The sequence below is a fragment of the Aptenodytes patagonicus genome, chromosome 2 (assembly GCF_965638725.1).
Source record: "Aptenodytes patagonicus chromosome 2, bAptPat1.pri.cur, whole genome shotgun sequence".
Taxonomy (NCBI): Eukaryota; Metazoa; Chordata; class Aves; order Sphenisciformes; family Spheniscidae; genus Aptenodytes; species Aptenodytes patagonicus.
The window spans coordinates 170,308,431-170,328,284 of record NC_134950.1 but is presented as its reverse complement, the minus strand read 5'-3'; the positions used below and the strand labels follow the sequence as shown (position 1 = coordinate 170,328,284).

The 19,854-nt window shown below is 42.0% G+C and overlaps 1 protein-coding gene across 4 annotated transcripts in view; it reads left to right on the top strand.

The window, feature by feature from the left end:
* SNAP47 (synaptosome associated protein 47) overlaps positions 1-19,854 on the top strand; it is a 33,636-nt gene that overhangs the window by 1,253 nt on the left and 12,529 nt on the right. The window contains exons 1-5 of one of the 4 annotated variants that reach the window (XM_076332081.1): positions 1,761-1,775; positions 2,905-2,997; positions 6,725-7,280; positions 12,356-12,840; positions 16,786-16,916. In XM_076332081.1, the coding sequence (XP_076188196.1) occupies positions 2,931-2,997; positions 6,725-7,280; positions 12,356-12,840; positions 16,786-16,916 (1,239 nt within the window). In that variant the 5' untranslated portion in view covers positions 1,761-1,775; positions 2,905-2,930. Of the gene's footprint in view, positions 1-127; positions 985-1,760; positions 1,776-2,904; positions 2,998-6,724; positions 7,281-12,355; positions 12,841-16,785; positions 16,917-19,854 lie in introns of those variants that run through there. The other 3 variants (XM_076332082.1, XM_076332080.1, XM_076332083.1) reach the window with 3 other exon arrangements.

Below are 19,854 nucleotides of genomic sequence, written 5' to 3'. Positions count from 1 at the left end.
GGGGAAGGAGAAGGGAACGAGTTGTGGGAGAAAAGAAGGGGGCAGAGGAGGGTTCATCCCTGAGGTGGGGCAGGGCACCCTGGGAGGGCAGGGGAGCAAGGTTTGGGAAGTGTAGATGTGTCTGTGTTTTGGGTTGGAGAGGTTGAGACGGCGTCAAGATTGAAAGGAAGGCTGATGAGGTTTAACCTGGATGCTGTAGGGGCTGGTGTGGGTTAAAGGGTGGGAACCGAGGCAGTCCCATACTTAAATGTATTTGGGAGGGGTTGGTGGGACTTTGGTCTTCTATAAAGTTGCTTTGTATCAGAAATGGAGTGGGTTCGAAATGTTTTCTCCATAGAAGGATGGAAACATGTTGATGTGGAGAAGCCCCTCAGCCTAGAGCCGTTCTTTAGTGGGGATCTGTTGGTCTTTTGAGACGAGGGGAGCTGATTTTCTCTGTGTGCCGTAGTAGAGAGGTACACTGTGTGTCTTACCTGCTGCACCTCTTGGAGAGTCACCCCTGAGTACTTCATGTCTTGTAGCATCATTTGGAGAATCATAGAGTTAGAAACCTGGTGGAACTGCGTCTTAGGCCTTTAGTTAAAAAAGAGGGGAGAGTCACTTGATAGGCCTTATAAACATCTTTATTATGAGGGTTGTTGGGCTCACAGGAGCGTTAAACTCATCATTTGCCAGATGGTAGCTCTGGGAATAAACCACCAAAGATAATGACCCTCTGGAAACTTGGAGGAGGACAAAAAGTAAACAAACACCAACACGTTAGAAGCCTGTGCAGAAATGTTTTGCAGATAATTAGCAAGGGCGGATGAGAAGAATCTGTGACTAAGTTTTGCAGGCTCTGAGGTAGATGCGTCGCGAAGGGATGGTGTTCTGCTCGTGAGCTGACAGCACCTTCTCCCAGTGTATGTAGCATCTCCTCGCACCTGGGGTGATCAGTAATGCTTACGTTTCGTTGAATGATCTCAAAGCATTTCACAAGAGAAGGTGAGTCACCTCCTTTTTATAGAAGCAGCCACCGGGTTATGTGTTAGCTAAAGAATTTATTCAATGTTGTGGTGACGCTGCCGGAAATATAATCCACGTCTCTCTGCTGCTAATCCTAGTTCTTGCTCTGTGCTGCTGTGTGCAGCTGTGTATGATGCTGCACTCGGGTCGGGGGGCAGCTCTGTCAAAAAGACAAACTCTTTGCTAAAAAAAGAGGTGATTTACAGGCTGTGGATAATGTGTCGATGTTGGAGAGCCCAGACTGGGAGAGACTGCATATGTCATCTGGTCGGCAGATAAATGTGTAGGCAAACATAGGTTTCTTTAAAAAATACGAAGGAATTTATTGTGAAATCATTTAGATGTCTCTTCCACTGCATACAGGGAAGTGGTTTAAGGCCTGTAACCCTCTCAAGTTTATGAACCTATTCTTGACTGTATTTACAAGTAATTTAAAGCCGTTTGTTTATTTTTTTTTCTGCCAGCCTAGTCCTTTGCATGGTATTCTAAAGGACTTGTATCTGTTCGTTGTTGGGGGATTTTTGGGGGGGTATTTTTGTTGTGTTTTTTTCTTTTTCTGGGTGGGAATACTGAAATGGTATGTCTTATTGCAGGTGAGGCTTTTTTCAGTGTGTTTTACAAAACCATGAACGTTCCATGTCTTGTTACACAAGGAACTTCTAGCCATGTTTTAGGAGGAACAGAATGGGAGTGGCGTAATGCTGAACTTCAGGTGGTGGGGTCAAAGCAAAGTCATGGGAGGAGGAGAGGAGAGAGATCCTGAATTTCAGGTAATAGTTCCTTGCAGTAAACCAGCTGTGTAAGTGGTAGGAGGCCTCTAGCTCAGCGTTTCTGAAATGAGATTGTCAAAACTTCGGGAAATATGGGGGAAAAAAAAAGTCTTAATTTTGAAGGACAGTAACTGAGCTATTTGGTCTTTAGCGGTGAGCTCACGGTTTACATCAGAGATGAAGTTGATATATTTAACATTGCTTTTCATTGCACAGCTCAAGTATGGTGAGGTGTCCTCCATGTAGGTGCTGTACGAGCTAACGAGAGAGAAGCAGAGGCAAAGTTCTGTTTTATAAAAGGCAAAGTGCTGCCAGTAGATGAGACCAAGAAGTTTCTTTAATATTGACTCAAGGAGAAGAGAGGTACAAAAGTAATAAGATGGTGGGTTTTAGCAGCTCAGAAACCATAATCACAGGTTAATACCCATTAGAAAAGTATATGACACAATGTATGAGCGTCATAGGTGAAGTACATATTTAATGCCTTTTTCCAGCTAACTTCAAACGGTTGTGACCGTTTCTTCTTTCGTGTGTTTAACGTTGGTAAAATTTCTCATGTGTTTTAATCGAACTCCTTGAAGTCTTGTGTTAAATTACAGTATGCTGTTGAATGTTCATAAACAGTAGCGATGTTCTGTACCGTTGATGACTGTTTTCATTGTTGAATAAAATCAGTCTTGGTTATCCTTATATACATCTATATTTCTGCAAGGTTTGAATTTCTTCTCTGAGAGAGAGAAGGGGGAAAAAAAAAAGTTGTGCAGATCTGATGCTAATTAAAATGTCATTATATTGGGGAAAAATGTGCTGGAACGATGAATGGATTTAATTACCAAAGAGGTTTTTGCTTGGAAATTCTGGCCTCAGGCACAGAAAGGAGCTGACTGTCAGGCAAAGCCTTTAAGCTCTCAGGTGAGTCAAAAGTCATATGACCCAAGGCATGTACACATATATATACACACACAGGTCAAGTGACTGCTTCGTTTCTTCTCCTGGGCCGAGGGGACTTGTTTTACTCTTAGATCCAGGGTTAAATATACGTTCTCTATTCTTTATATATTTTCCCTTGTGGTAACAGGCATAGTAGGATTTTTGCTTTAGCTTCAGTTTTTTTTACCTGCTCTTTTAGACTTTGAAGAGAAGGAAATACTACGGATGGACAGTTCTGTAAAGGCAGCAGCCCCCAAAGGGCTGCCTGAGAGTTCTGCGTCTACAGATAGAGGTAAGGAGCTTGAGATACGGTTTAGGAAGATCTTTTTTTATGGCACAGTTGTGAGACTGCATCAGACATCATATTTTCACAACCTTAACGGTAGAGAGCAGGCTTGAGAGAAAACGCTGTCTTGATGGGGAGCTGGTGGTGGTCGGAGAGAGTTTGTGGAACTCTTAGCGTGTGAAAAAGGGCTGTAGGGTGAGATTTTACAGAAGTTTAAGAGTCATTTGCTTGTTTACAATTTCTCCTTGCCTCCCTAGTACGGCTGTGCCTGACGGAAGGTGGCTGTTGCTGTTAGCAAGGTCTAGGGGTTGTTTTTCAGATGACGTTATGTTCTGCGGTGCCTGTCCCGGCAGTGAGCATTGGGAAACCTGTGTTTGCTTCCAGGTTTCCCTTGTGATCTTCTGCAAGATGTATAATCTTTCGGTGTCTTGGTTTAATCGTTATTTATATATATTAGTCATAAAATACCATCTCAGGGCAACAGGTTGTTGTGAGCCGTGTGCTGATATTGATGAGGTTGCTACTTATACCAGTTTCTGAAAAAGACTTGCACAGGGTAGGGGAAGGGGACGTCAGCTGCTTTGTATGAGCTGAGATCTGTTGTGTTCCTGAATGTGACGCACTTTTGATAGACGGGGAGGCTGCTGATGGATTTTTTTTTTTTAATTTTTTTCTGGGTCTGACAGGAGCTCTTTCAGTAAATTTGATTTGCCTTTGTAATATGTTTAGGGTATGAGGAGTTTGAGGGTGTAATAAAAGATGTTTATTTTTGTTTATTGTCTGTTTACTATCGTATTTAGTTCAAACCTAGGCAGTTTCAAACAGTTAAAGCTGATCTGGATTTGTAATTTGTAAATCTTGATTAATAAAGCTATAACATGATTTAGTTTCAACGGCCATCAATTGCAACACTAACGTGACTTACCCTGTTGTTTAAACTGACATAGTTGTCAGTTATGGTAGCAGAAAGTATACCGTTATTAGCACATAATTGTGTATCCATATTAGAAACATTTTCCACTTAAAGTATCCTGTAAAAGCCTGCTCGGGAATCCCACTGCTGCTGTTTGTTCCTTTGCAGTCACATTTGACTGATGGTTAAAAAGTATTTTTCTTCCCGCTGTTTCTTTGTCAATAACTTTGTTTTTCTTCTGTGTGACAGAAAGAAAATAACTTTTAAATACAAATTAGAACCATTGGCTACTCACAAAGCCCAGTCAGTCTGAAAAAAACCTCTATCAGATCTGTCTGATCCAACCTCGCTGCATTAGAGGAATCGCCTTCCTTTTCTAGATGGAGGAAATGAGGCCAGAGCTTTAGCTCTTTCTCCAAATTATGAATTTATGTAGCAAATGATTGATAAAATTGTTAAAAATCATATTTCCTAGAACTTGTCGTTGTTTTGTGGGCTATACCTACTCATTTAAGTCGGGTTTCTGTGGGCTTTTTTTCCCCCTCTCTTTGGCCCATAGTAAACTGCAGAGAGAGATGACTTCTCACTGGATTGCAGTTTTATTACGACTAAACAGATTGAGAATTTTCACTTTAAACTCCAGCTGCTTTGTAAAGTTGTGGCTTATTTTTTCCCCATTTGTATCACTGAAACTCATAATGCCATGGAAATAAGGTATGAAAATCAAAGTAAAGATTTTTGTGGAACATGACATACCATGAGTAGTCCTTATCTCGCTAATACTGAAGTTTTGAATATATTTAATAAAAGAAGTCGTTGGAACTGGACGCAGAGTTAGAGCGCTCTATTTAAGGGATGTTAATGATGCAGCAGTCTGAAGGCACTTGGAGATCTCTGGTGTGTGCTATTGGAACTCACAGCAGTGCTACCTGAAAAAGGACTATTAGCTTTTTCATTTGCATTAGGATTATAGACATTTCCTTAAGGGGAACAGATCGTACTGAAGTAAAAAGGTGTAATTAGTGTCAGTGTAAACCTAACTGGGGATTTTGTGGTGGAGCTCTTTTCATTTATTGCGACATAGGAACAGCAGAACAGCTTGAGATAATATTATGGTACTAATCTGTAAATTGTGCTATGATACATCAAAGGCTTTGAGAAGATAATGAATATGTGAGTAATTAAAACACCATTACATAATGGGTGTTCACAAAGAACTTAGTTGTGGAACGTAATTGGTCTCCAGTGTTCATGCTGAAAACTGTAGCGTTTGAAGGAGATGTTACAGGAAACAGTCTGACCCTTGGGCACAAGAAGCCTCTTTGGAAGTGTGGAGAGATGCCACTCCAGATATGTTTCATTTAATTTACCGTTCCAAATTTGATGTAAGCAAGCCAGGCCTCAGGCATGTGACATTTCTTTGTTTTCATGCTGGGATCCCAGATACCGGTGAGCAAGTTTTACAGTATTAATGTTATGTCATCAAATAGCATCCCGGGCTCCCAGGAAAACGTGGCCTGTCACAGGGGTGCAATGAAATCACCATTGCCCTGAACGTTGTGTCCCTTCACGCTGAGTGAACAGAGTCAGTTCTGCTGGCTCTTTTAAGCCTCTGCTGGTTCTGCTGCTGCTTGCTCCGCTATCATGTGCGTGGAATTGCTCCAGGCCAGCAGCACCTCTTCCAATGCCACTGTGGCATCTTTTTCATCTTAACTTCCACTTGGGTCAGTCAGGGTTTCCCAGCAGCGCGGCTAAGTGGTTTTCAGTTATTCCCAAACTCCTATTTCCAAATATCTTTGATAGTAGCTGAGCAACAACGAATATTTCACAGAAGAAATACTACGGATTTGGGGTTTTTTTTTTGGCTGTGTTGTTCTACCAGAAGTTCTGGTATCCGCTTGAGTTTTATAAGGTAGGTATTTTTGCAAGTCTCTCCTGAGGCCAAGAGCGATGCTCTGAGATAGTGACGATTTCTGAAGAGCGTTTATCTGATTGTGGCCGGGTGTTTCTGCTCTCTAATGATTGTGAGTTCTGGTCGGTGGTGGTTTTGGTTCCAGCTGCACTGTTGAATATGATGGATAGACATTCTAGGTGTGTTTGTAACATACCTGGATGTTGATAGCTCAGAGGGGAAGGACCGGTTATTCATTGTGATTGCTGTAGATATATATTTACGAGCTTGCATTTTGGTAGATTCTGAATTTTCTTCTGTACCTGTTGGTCTGTGGGAAGTTGCTTCTGATGATGGGTGGGGAATGGAAAACTTTTCACATGATCACTTTTCAGTAAAAAGGGGTATGTTAAAGTTATTAAAAGTTTTTCATGATTCTGTTTTTGGCAGGTTCCCCTCCACCCAAAAATATGAACATATGCATGTGAACATACAGACTAATCTAATTATAAAGCACCTCCCCTGCCCAAAACACTTAGAGCACAGCAGATATTAAATATCCAGGGCATTAATGCAATAGTCATTTGAAGTTTGTGCTGTTGTAAATCATGTGCTGAAACATGATGAGAACATTATAAAAAGGGGAGGCAGTGCTGTTATGGAGTGGGCAATAATACTGACAGTCCTGTTCAGAAAGGGTGAGCCTTTCTGAAGGGAATATTTGGATGGTTAGAAATGGTTGCCAAATTTTGTAACCCATCCACAGCTATTTCCAAATCTGTCTTGGGTGCGCACCTGAAAGGTTGCAGTGAAAGTACTGGAAGCCAGCTGTGGATGAGATTAATTATTTATGAGTGTGTTCTTACGTCAGCTTTGATATGTTGCTAAGGATTCTTGCTTTTTTTTTTTTCCTTTCTCTTTTATTCTAGTTTCTCCTTCTGGCTTTGAGAGCGTTGCTCTTGTAGAAGAGGATCTGAACGGCGAGCTGATGAACGAAGACATACGTATCCATAGCTGGCCTTGTTCTTACTACTTGGACACCAGCAAACAATGGGTCTCTGGCAGACTCTCACTGACTCCTGTTGCGATCAAATTTACAGCTGACAAGACTGGGGAGCTTTTGGTCAACTTCCATCTTTCTAGTATCAGTGAGATCAAGAAGGAATCTTCGAATTTAATCTTCAGCTCCCTTACCATCTTAGAGAAGAACACCAAGCACTGGTTCAGTTCTCTGCAACCCAGCAGAAATGTGGTGTTCAACATCCTTGAGCACTTCTGGAGGGAGCAGTTGCTGTCAAGCCAAGGTGCAGGAGCAGAAGCAGCAGCTTTGCAGTCAACAAAGGGAAAAGAACTGACCGGGTTATTGACTGGATCGCAGAAACGACTGGAGGACACAGCAAAAGTGCTGCATTACCAGGGTGAGCAGTTTGATAACATCATGAGAGGACTCAACAAGATCGAAGGGGATATGGATGTAGCAGACAGGTACGGTGCTGTAGCATCCTCTGAGCTATGCAGTGTTTGTGGGATTGTATTGTTTATGCCTGAAATTTGTAGGGCAGATCCACAGAGGTCTTTAGGAAACTAAACTGTTGACTTTCACTGAAAGTTTAAACCTGTGATGGTCTTCTGTGGATCTAGTTCTTGTTATAAGATGTTTCTGTATTTCTGTCCTCCCTTCTGTGTGACATTTTTCCAACCTGCTGAAGTTGTTTGTATATATATACCTGTCCTCTCTCTTTTAAATAACTTTTCAAGGCCTTATGAGTTTCAACCACAATTGGAGGCTGCTTTTTGCATACCAGGTGTGTAGTTGAGGGCTTTGTTTGCCCTTTCCTTCACAAGAACTTACTTCCCAGCTACACACAGCAGTGAGGACTGGGTCTGTGGTGCGGATGTAGTCAGGGAAATGGCTGTAGAAACAGTGCTCCCTTACTTGTGCTATAAAACTGCACTGCTTTTAATCTTACACGGAATACTCCCTGCCTTTAGGTCTAGGTGGAATAAATACATTTTGAGGAAAAAATGAGCAGTGTTAAGCAACACTGAACTGCTGAGCTTTGTCTGCAGAGTGTGGTGGTGCAAGAACTCAAGAAGCAATACTAGACTATTTTTGGTAATCTCAATCAGGCACGTAAGCCAGTGTATTCCAAAAAAACTAGCCACCAAGTGCTGCCTTTAGACAACTGAAATAAGAGACCTGGAGCACATTTTGAGATGTTGCTTAACTTTTAAGCTGTTGCAGAACTCAACGTGAATAGTAAATGGTTGGTGTCTCAATCAGAATGTTATGATGTTACTATTTAATGATTAACATTCAAAGTGAATTATTCTGTGCTATTTTGTATGCTGCAAGATGGATTCGATAGCAGTCCAAAATAGACACTAAGGTTAAGAGTAGCATTGTAATGTTTGAAGATATATAGCTATGAGTGTCTTTGTGGAAGCTCTGACGCCTGCATGAAGAAACAAACACAATAAAGTTCAAACTAGTTGTTTTTGGAAGAAGCATCTGGTTTTAGATGGATATCACGTCGAAAAGAAAGTGTTGATTTCACAATGATTCTGGTGATATTCTCCATACCCTTTAATGAAAAGCCAAGATAACTGAAAGCTTCAGCAATAGCTTTTAAAGTTCTGTAGCAATAAACAATGAGTAGGAAAATAAATACCTGCTCATTGTTTTTGGAAGAGAGTTTTGTTTTGGGTTAAGATGCACTGGGAGGTATTATTTGTCCTCATGAATCTGAAGAGCTAGATGCTTTGATTTAAAAATGGAAAAATAAAGGAAGGCATTGACCAAATGTTAACTGAGATTCCGTTTTATCTACAGTATGAAGAGTTTGGCCAGCTTGCTCGCAGGCTAAAATGCAGCCCAGAAGCCATTAGCGAAACTGTTTTAATTACACTGTGCTTTTTGAGGAGTTCTGACACTTCGTTTTCTAGCATAGTTTGTGTGTGTGTGTGTGTTTTCTCATAAAGCTGCTTCCCCCCCTCCCGCCCAAAGTCTTCTCTCAAACTGATGACATCTTTCTGCATGTCCTTAACCAGTGTAGAAAATGGGGAAGACCGTGATTGAAGCTCATTTGATTGTTACATATTAGGTAATTCAGACTGTTAACCTAGAAAAATATGCTAATGTCTATTAAGGCTCTTTGACTCTTGCTTTCTTTAGAAACTTGATGAGAAGTAGCTACATGGGTAATATCATGCAGGACTACTTTGCATGTGTAGCAGATTCTGCGCAGAAGGAAACTTCGGTAACAAACTTTTGTGTCTGCTAATTCAAGGTTGTATGAGCGACACCAGTTTGATGGTGGTGTCTTTTATAAAAAGAACCAGGCCTCTTTATCTGCTTTCATATGTTTAAAACTTTGATTAGCTTTATCTTGCCAGTATGTGTGGGCTTTTTTGGATTATTAATTCTGTTCTTGTGTTTGCCTGGGTATATACAGCTGCTTTCAGTGGACCTGCGTGCAGATAAGCAGTGCTGAGTCTGACGTGCTAGCAGATGTTCAAAGACCAAAAATAAACAGAAAGCCAGATTAACTGGTTCCTTTTTAATATATTACTATTCGAGGACAAGGTACTCTGGTTGCAAATTTTCATTTGTATGTAAGGACCGGTCATACAGTTTGTTGATACAGAGGGGTGACTCCTCCGTGGAAGGCCAGAGGAGTTGGCTGGAGCCTTTGTTAAGGCTGTGCAGCAGAAAAATCTTGACTGTAAATCAGACATCGCCCAGCCAGGATGTCAGTCCCTGGGGAAAGAGGGGAGGAGACGGGTGAAGGGATAAAGTGATAAAAGTGAAGGCTCAAAGCTATCCAGAATTAGTTACCACGGTGTAAGCGGAGGTTTAGACTTGTCGCATTGCAGTCGCTTTTCACTAAGCGACCGCACATGCTTTTCTCATGGTGAATGTGATGAACCCATATTGCGGTAGGAATGTAATGGCTTTTCATAGGTTAAGACGCAGGTGTAAGATGTTGTTGCCCTGAAGTACCTTGTTGTAACTCTTTCATTCAACAAGAGGGCAGAAAACGTGCTTTGCGTTCTGTAGAAATAAGATCAGGTCGTTTGTTTCTGTTTAGTTACAGCAGGTAGGTTGGAGCATGGCTTTTAATTTGGAAGATGGTGTGTGCTAGCAGAGCCTAGGGCTTTTTCAGTCATTCTCTGTGTTGAACTTAAGTTGAACCTCATAGTTTCAGAATTCAGTCCTAAATCTATGATACTGTGCCATTTCAAATTCTGTTATTGTAGAACTTCCTGTTACATCTCCTTTGGTCTATTCCCCCCCCCCCCTTTTTTTTTTTTTAAGGAGTGTCATAGCATTTTCAGAGGGCAGTGGAGAGCTCCAGACCCATTACTCATGTTGCATGCTATCTACATAAATATCTGATGTTCATGCTGTAGCTGGGAGTAGATTCTTGGAACAATTCATTCTGCCTCCGCTATCCATGAATTCAGTGGTTGACTCCCAATATGACTTTTTCTGCTTTTCCCAGCAGATTAATTTCTTTAAGTAGGTCTGTTTTGAAGCCGGTGCAGAACTTTGATGGCTAGTAAACAAAGTGTGTTCAGTTAGAGCTTACTCTTTCAGACTAGACTTTGTCTGCAGCCAAATTAAACAGGATTTTAAAATTGCAAAGTCTTCTGTAGACACGCTTGGATTCTCTCATGGAAAAGAAATCATTACAAAAAGTATCTCGAGAGCAGCACTGTGATGCATATTTTATCAGGCAGTACCTTTCTAGAGTAAACTTAAAAGCAAATTAAATCAAGCTGGCTCTCCAAAATAGCAATGAAGCAGTAGTACTTTGTATTTTGGTCTGATAAGGCTTGCACCTCTAGGATTGAAGTCAGTAAATGGTATTTTGTAGCACGAGTAAGATGGCAGTGTTTCATTAAAGATGTTTATTACATGTGGTCTGGCTTCATTAGAAGCATCTACTACAACCACCGTGCCAGTGGCACATGCTTAATCACTGGATAGTCTTTAAGGTATTTATGGGGTGGGGAGGGACACAGTTCTGATCTGGGTTGAACTTCCGTAGAGTTTTTTTTCTTTGTTTGGTTTAAACATAACCTCTTCCCTCCCGTTAGTTAATTGAGAATCCATTTGTGCCTCCAGAGATGGTTTTCCTGTTCTGCTCAGTGACTGACAGGTGGGCTTGAGAAATCTCCATTTAAAACATCCTGATCAGACTGGCGGCCTGCAGGCTGGTTTGGTTTGTGGGACGCTTCCAGCCAGCTCGCTGCTGTTTTCCAGTGGGGACTAGGTAGGATTGTTTGAGCTGTGGATGCGTCCCGGAGGGTTGACTTGCCTCTTCCTATGCCTGCCTGCAACTGGAGACGAGCCACTTCGGCTCGGATGCGACTGTTGGCTGTGCAGGGAGATGTAGTTGGCCCCAAAATTTCTTTCCAGCCACTGGGGCTGAGTCATCCTGAAATACAGGATCCTCTGCTAGCGGGATGGGTTTGGGTGACGGGCAGGGGATGAGAGTGGGAGAAACGGAGCATCATAGGTGCTGACTGTGGCTCTGCCTCTAACTCCTGTCTAGGCCTGGAGAGGGATGCTAACAGATAGGCAGCGCAGCACATGGAAAATGAAACCAAAACCACCACCTTTCCCCTCATTCCCATTTTTTTGGTGGAAAGAGTACTGGTGAGGCTTAGACCCAAAGAGATCTGTGATCATGATCCTTTCTTGGGAGAGGACCCCAGAAAAGGGGAATGGGCTATGCTGATAGAAAATACAACAGGAGGATCGTGTCCTGCATTCATTGATTCTTCCTGACAGCGTGTTACATCTTTCTTGCTTGCAGCTGATAAACTTAGGTGCCTGCTTCCGTGCATCTTCTTGCTTAGAAATAAGGGGCTTGACTCCCTGTGTTATTTCTGGCTATACAGTGGTCTTCCTTGGGAACAGTTGCTTAATTCCTCCATAAAGTGAGTCCGATTACCTTTAAGCTAAGGCACCAGTTTGCCAGCAAGGAGGTCTGTCTCCTTCAGGAGCCACACCAGCATTGACGGTGAGGTAGACTCTGGATGCCAGCGGGCAGTCTCTGCTGGGCTTTTCAGCCTCAACCTTGCACTCTTAGTGTTTTAACTGGCAATGGGAATTTGGGAGCGGGGGCAAAGCAAAAGGTGGCATCAGACCATGGGGCTGAGGTATAAAGGAGTAGAAAAAGGCAGTGGTGGTGATGGCCAGGTGTGGAAATACTGAGGTAAAAGGCAGTGTTAGCTGAAGAACAGGTGGGTATAAATTGCCCTGAATAAATCCAGTTAGAAGTTGGATTTCTCACAGCCGAAACCAGGAAACATCAGAACAGTGAGATTCTGGGACCGCTTTCCAACGTGTTAGCAAATGAAGAAAAGATGTTTTTTTTTAAAATGGATGGAACCTCGTAAGCTGTGAATAGGTTTGAGGAGCGAAATAACAGCGGGGTGGATTCAGTATTAAGAAATCTTTGTGTCTGTGGTAGTTTGATTTGAACTGGTGGGGTAGCATGACCCTCCTACTGGCTTTCAGTCTTCTCACACTCTCTTTTCTCTGCTAGGTTGTTGACTGAGCTCGAATCTCCTTCTTGGTGGCCGTTTAGCAGCAAGCTCTGGAAAGCACCATTGGAAACCAAGCCAAAGGAAACTGCCACAGTTTCCGATTCAAAGAACCAGGAAGGAATCATAATTAGAATTCCAGTTATTATCACCCACAGAACAGACTCAAATGTCAAGCCAGGAAAACTCACGCTCTTCACTTCTGGCCTGGAAATCAGTGACTGCAATTCTCAGGTCATTCACCGGTTTGAATCAAAGGATGTAGATGATATCAGAGTTCATACGCCATATGAAATCAGTGTCCGTCAGAGATTTATTGGGAAGCCTGACACCTCTTACCGGCTCTTGTCAGCAAAGATGCCAGAAGCAATCCCCATCTTGGAGATGCAGTTTAGCAAGAAGATACAGTTTTTAGAAGATGCCCTAGGATTTGTTGGTGCCAGGAAGTCTCCTCAAGTAGATTTGGGGACCTCCATTTGGCAAGCAGGTATGTGACAGACAAAGCAATCCGTCTGTAAGCACTAACACTAGCACCAAAAGGTTCCAAGTGGTTTTCAAACTCAGAATAGTGTATAATATTTACAAGGGAAATCCTCTCCCCCCAGACCCAACGGTGAGACCATGCTGATCATAAAATGCAAGGAATAACTGCTAGGTGACTTTAGACCTTCTTGCCGAGAGGGAGAGGGTAGAGATGACCGAAGCGTGTGGCCCTGTTTTAGTCTAGTTGGCTTTACTTTCTACCGACTACATTAGCAAAACCTGTGACTGTAGATGCTGAAGCCGGGTGTCCCTCAGGAGCCTGACAGCTGGAACATGCCAAGCCCTCTTTAACATTGTGCTTTCAGCTGGTGTTGGCACTAACTCCACACCACTTTGTGAAAGGATTAGCTTAATTTGAGTTTCAGCTACTGGCCTGTGTTTTAACTACAATGTCATTCTTTTTCCGGTGGTCACCAACTCACTGTTGTGCCACTCTGTGGGGAAGGGTCATTAGAAATCCATTCTTCTCTCCTGACTGCATGCTTCAGAGTCCTCTGTCATTGCTGTTTTTCCTTTGGAAGTTCGTGGCTGGAAGAATATTTATATTAAACCTGTTGTTCAGTTAATTGTAGAAAGTTTAAAACAAACTTTCAGTCCAGCAAGTTTTTAAATAACATATGGGATAAACATCATGTTAATTTTCATATCTTAAAAAATAGAATTTTACTATTTGAGAAGTTCAGGTGTTTGGATTTAGGAGATTTTAGGTCTCAGATTAGGTGGACGCATAGTCTAATCGTTTTAAGAAAACAGTGGAGACTGAAACCCTTTCACAACAATAAGAATGACATTCCTTACTACTATTACTTCTTCTAAAATTCCGGGGAGGTTTGGGGTTTTTTTTGTTTTTGTAATCCAACCCTGGATTCATTTGGAGAGCTGGTGAATTTTTGTCCGTTAGGAACTTATTTCTATTAACACGCCTGAATCCTTTTTTCCCTAATTGTTAGTGACAAAAGAGCAAATCGGTGGATGGATTTATTGCCGGTGTATTAAAAATGAGTAGGAAAATGATACAGTAAAACAATAGATGAACCTATTTCTGTGCACCAAGCTAAAACTGGACTTCAGCAGGGAGGATAATGTCCTCTTGTTGACGAGTCGTCAAGGGCCATAGCTTGGAAAAGCTTGTTAATTTTTAAGGAAGTAAGTCTTGGGCATCTGGCACTAAAATGTCAGCACAACAACTTAGAGGAAAAACAACCTGCTGGTTTCTTAAGCAGTGAGTTATTCCGGCAAATTGGTGTTCAGTTCCTGATGGTCTTAAGGCTGGTTACATAAAATAATTGGTTATACAGCCCTACTGTGCTTAACTTCCCACTGCTCTGCTCTGTTTGCATCTGAGTCAGTGAGTCAAGGATATTGCTCTCCTACCCCCACCTGCATTTTGACTGTTTAATTTGGAAATGTCAGTAAAGAAAACTGGAGGTTATGGAAATCCTGACTTCTCTGGCTGAACCAAAACCCTTGTTTGTTCCTTCCCTGGAGTCTGTCGCTGTCTGTCTTCTGTCGCAAGATGGCAGTCACGGACTGTGTTTTAACCTCTGTGGTTTTTCCATGGTGGAAATACTGATTTTTAACTTTTCTCTTTTTTTTTTTTTTTCCCCTAAAAGCAGGGGAGAAAAGTCCGTTGTTATGCATGCTTGCCTTTGTGCACACATAAAATATATGTGTGTATTTCCAGATAGCAAATGTTGATTCAGAGACTTATAGGAGAAATATCCTTGCAGCGGAGGTACATCTGTCTCGGTGAACTGGCTCGTAGCGTTCTTTGCCCTCGGTGGTGCAGCTCAGAGACGTGAACATTTCCACAACTGTCATAGTCTCATCTGGATCCTGTCTGTTTATACTAGTCCTGCCTTAAAGTTGTGCATATTGCACATGTGTATAAGTAAATTCAAAAACCTCATCTTTCTTAAGAGTTTTTTGGCTTGATTCCACCTAGAAGAGGAATTTGTGAAGATTTTTAGACACGCCAGATTATCTGAAAGTATTTTTAGCTGCTTTGCGTGTCTTTTCTGACTGTATTTTTTTGGACCAAGCCGCACGGGTGTTTAAATGCTCAGGACAGAGCAGTGAGGCTTGTTTTATAACAGAGGTTCTTCTGTGCTGGATCAAGCCAGTACTTTCCTAGCCAGTAACGTCCTCAATAATGGCTGATAACAGCTACCCAGGATTAAAAAGCGCGAGAAATCCTACAGCGCGTCTGCAGTATAACAATCTAGGGCAGTGCTGTCTCAATCCTATAGCTGAAGACCGGCATTCACAGGGGTTTTTTTATGCCTTTCAAGGCTGCTGAATTTTTCCTGCTTACCCCTGTGACCAAATGTTCTCATTATTATGAGTTTCCAGCACTGTGTTCAGAGGTTTGGTAGCTTCTCGTACTCACGTGGTGGCAGCGAGTCTCACAGTCCAACTGGGTGTAACGCAAACAAAACAAAATTGCTTTTTAAATGTTTCTGCCTTTCTATTCAACTCTCTCCCTTTTTTTAGAGTAGAAAATTGCTGGGAAATGCCAGATCTCCTTCCTCATCCCATTCTTTTTGTGCGCCTTTGTCATGTCCCCCTCCTGTTCTTGTCCTCAGCGAGATTAATGGAGTGAAATGGATAGATTTCTTGTTTTTAATGAAATAATTAGCATACGGTGACACTCAGCTGATAAGAAACACAAAGAATCTCTCCTGGCTATTTGCTGCCATAGGAAGGTCTGTCATTCCCTCCCCACTTTGTCCTCTGTGGGAGACCACGACAGTAATTTACCATAAGCAGCGCGGTTCTTAGCCCCTCCGAATACAAGGAGCGTTTGCACAGGGTAACACTAGTACAGTGAATGACTTGCTTGTCTTAAATCTTGATGGTGTCTGAGTCCAGCGACTCTCAGGCTGATAACTGAATAATTCCAGGGATTATGAGTTTGCAGTAATTACTTGAGAGGGATTTAGGGTTTGGTACTTTTGGTTTAGCTTTTGTCTCCCTTTTCAAGGGGAAGTAACGCTATCCAAAGCGGTCGGGTGTACACCGTCAGTTGGCCAGCCAGCTGGGCACCAGCTCTTCGACCTGGCGGTGAGCTCTGGCATCTGATGTGCTTTCTGTCCTGATGTACATAAGAGCTGCTGTCGTTGTCCTGTGCTGGGTCAGGCCATGTACTCACAGGTGGCAGGGGTAGCGTTAGCTTCCTTCTTGGTACCTCTTTAAGTGGGAGAGCTTTGGAGATGTTTGAAGAGGCTGTAGGAGCCAAGATGTGCGTCTCGGGTGTTTAGCACCCATCTGCATCAGAAATAACAACCTTTACTTGCAGCATGTCCCTGCTACCCTACTGGGTAGTATCAGATACTGCAATAAGAGCTGATGCTTTAAATAAAGGACAGGTGGCATGTTACACGAGGGATTGCGTCCACGCTGCTTAGCTGGGGGTGGCTGTTAGCGTCAGTGTTGCCCTTCTGTTTCAGGGGTTTGCTGACTTGACTCTTGGGCTCTGTCCCTGATCCATTACTTCTAAATTCTTTAATTAAAAAGATTAAAGAGAGAAGAAGCAGCAGGTGGAGAATCCTCATTTATGTGGTTGGGAGTGTGTTGCTGCTGCTTTGCTCTCTGTTCAGATGAATCCCCACAGCCCAAAATGAACCCATTCTCCAAACGTTGCCTTTAATAATAAGTCACCTCTCAGCAGCCTGGTCACCTCCAGGTTAGGCGTTGTACAAAATACAGCTCAAATCCTTTCTAGAAGAACATGGCTTAGCGGGCAAGGTTGGGTTAGGCTTCTCTGAGCACGCTTGTCCCCTCGCAAACTGCTATGGAGCAAAGCAAAGGTCAACCGGTTTGATATTAGCACTAGTCCTCCCCATTGGTACAGGAGATGGCAGTCTGACCATGGGAATTTCTCTTGCAGCCACGGGACTCCTGGGAGGAGTGGTGCAGCCCGGCTCTCCGGTGGGAGGCAGAGAAGGGATGGACAATGACCAGGTTCAACTGCAGAAGCAAGAGAAGATCTCCCAGGAAGAAGCAAAAGAGCTTAAACAGGTATAAGTTGAGATAACTTTGATTAAGAGTTGTTTCACTCCCTCTTCTTCCTTAGTAACATGCATTTTCATCATCAGAAACATAGTCATTGTCCTTAACAAAATATTCCTCTCCCTAAATTTAGATGGGCATATATTAAAAATTGGTTAATCGAGCCTGTGATTAAAATACACTGATAACTTTATATTTGTTTTTAACTATTTTGAACAAATCGGGGATTATCAGCAAAATATAGTAAGTGATAGGATTATAACCCAGGGAAAATCCTTAACCGTAACCTGTTTTTTCTGAAGATTAAGCAGCTTAACAATTAAATAATTTTCAGCTTTTTTGTGTTTTCCCTATGCTATCTTATTCTTTTTAGTAAGGAGTAGCAGTTCTATTTCAGAAACATCCACAAAGCTGAATGAAGTGTTTTATAAACACACAGAGAGAACTTGTAGTTAGGAAGTAAGTATGCAGTCCAGCAAATTAATAAAGGGGAAATAGGTTGGAGATTTTACTAGGAAAAAAAATATTTATTTAAAGTAATCCAGTCTGATATTGTTCCTCTAAATGGCTCTTTAAGGAATTTCTCTCGTAGCTGATGTTCAGAACTTTTAGTGAAGAATCCCTCTCTGTAGTCTGTGGTTGATCTGAAACAGTGAAGTAACTGGAAAAGCAAAGGAGCATGGTTTTAGTGGTTTTTCCATTAAAATAGGTTTACTGGTGATGATCACAGCCCCATCAGAAGATGTGGCTGAAGATTAAACTTTTTTCTTGATTTTTTTTTTTTAATTTTTTTTTTTCCCCCCTCTAGCATCTTATTCTCTTTAACATTCCATCTGTAGCTTGGTAATAGCATCATGTGAATTTTCTGCTAATTCTATCGCCTCTTACCCAAACCTGCAGTTTTCTAGCCCCCTTCTTTTATTTTATAGTTGAGAATTACAATATGGCAACTTCTGTTAGCTTGAGCGCATTCGAGAGTCACAAGCACTTAGTAGTGACTTGAGTGGCTAAAAATGAAATCTTCTTGCAAGAAAAATCTATTTATTAAAATTAACCAAAGACGGTTGGGTAAGTGAGAGTTTAACCTTTGCAGAAAGTTAATTTCAGAAATTTCTGAAATTCTCTGTGCTGGATGGTGGACTAGAAACACTGTTAAATGGCCAGCGTTATTTAAAACAAAACACTTTCAAGATTAACTAGAGCGCAAAAGACAATTCTGGTATTTATTTATACCACACCAAGCCAAGAATTTTTTAGCCAGTTAATAATTTGGGGTGGGCTTGTGGGGTGGTGTGGGCGGGGAGAGGATCTGAATGCCAAACTGACAGGCCGTGAATTGGCCTGATTTTTTCCCAATAATTGCTGAGCACCTGTTTCCTGAGAGTCAGGCCTCTTTAATCATCATTGCAGTCATGAATAATTTTAAGGTACATGCCATAATTCCTATAAAACTCCTGTTCCTTTTCCTTAATAGGAATCACCGCATAAATACACAGTTTTAGACCAAAACTTGGTTCTGTAACCAAAATATAATCAAGATCTTTTGACTGCAATATCTTATTTCGGCTTTTTCAAAAACAGAATGGACTATTCACCATGTAATCATCCTCCCTTCTTCTCATCTTTTAAAGTGCTTATCTCCATGATCTATCATTTTATCGAAAAATAAGCATTTTCTGAAGCAGCGTTGACCTTTTGGAAGATGTTAAGGGAGACTATTCCTCAACCGTAGTTGTACAAGTAGCAGCAATCTATTATTCATGCATGTATATACTTTGTACAGCTGTTATGTATTCAGAAGGGCTAGTTGCTCCTTCCTTAAATGTCAGTTTTTCAGCACTATAATTTTGATCTGTAGCCAGACCCAGAAAAGCTAAATAGGGTATGAAGGGTTGTTGGTCATGGACTACTATTGAAGACACAGTTTGCTACACCTTGCAAAAAAGTCTCTCTAGGAATTGCATCCCCAGGGCCAGTTCTTGACAGTTGGACACCAACCTTTGTTGGTGCTTGATGTTATCAAAGCAGTTGGCTGTGACTGGAGAAGCAGAAGAAACATAGGACGGGGAATTCAGCATCTTCCAACAAGTCTTGTGAATTGGGAATGAAGCCTCTCGTCTTGCGCAGGCTGGTGTCTCTCCAGCTGCTCCCAGGAGTTGTCCAAGCACTGCTTTTTCTCATTGCTCTAAAGCACGAAGCAGAGTGAAATAGCTCAGGACCTTTCGATTCTCTTAGGAGAGAATGTGGTGCAGTTTAAAGGGGAAGTGTAAAGATGTGGAAGTGAAGGAAAGCGTGACTGAAGGGGAAAGCTCCTACCAGTAAAAGTGGATTTGAAAGGTATGGAGGTTGCGGATGTATTCTAATGGGGTTCAAGGGCAGCATCATGGTAAACGCCATACAAAGCCTTTCAGGTATTGAACCCCTGGAAGCATCGAGGTGAAGATCTTGAAAATACATCTGAGCAGGACATTTAATGCTTATCCAAGGTATGTCAAGGCTTTATCTAAGGTTATATTCAGTCATTTTATAGTTGAGAGGCGGGTTAAATCCGTAAATAGAAAGCAGGGCAGGGAACCAGGAGCTTTGTCTCCTTTCCAGCTTGGAGACTGCCTTAGGCAGTCAGTCATGAGCTAGGTTGTAGGGTGCTCCTTGCTGAGGTGTAGCCTGCTGCTTTGTCCTTTTTTCTCCAAACATGTCTCATCAATGAGCAGTACGCATGGTCGCATAGTCGTTTTAGCCCGCAGGAAGGGCTTGTCTTTCATTGATGCATTTGTTCCGGGAGAGCTTCTTTGCACTGCTTCAGTTCAGCTCCCACTTTGGGAATGAGCAGGATGGTGGTTAATCACATTTGCAAAGCATTTAGGGAGTAAGGGGGGAAAACAGTTACAAGTGCAAAGCATTAACATGCATTGAAGACAATGATACTTGTGGCATCAGGCTTCCATGA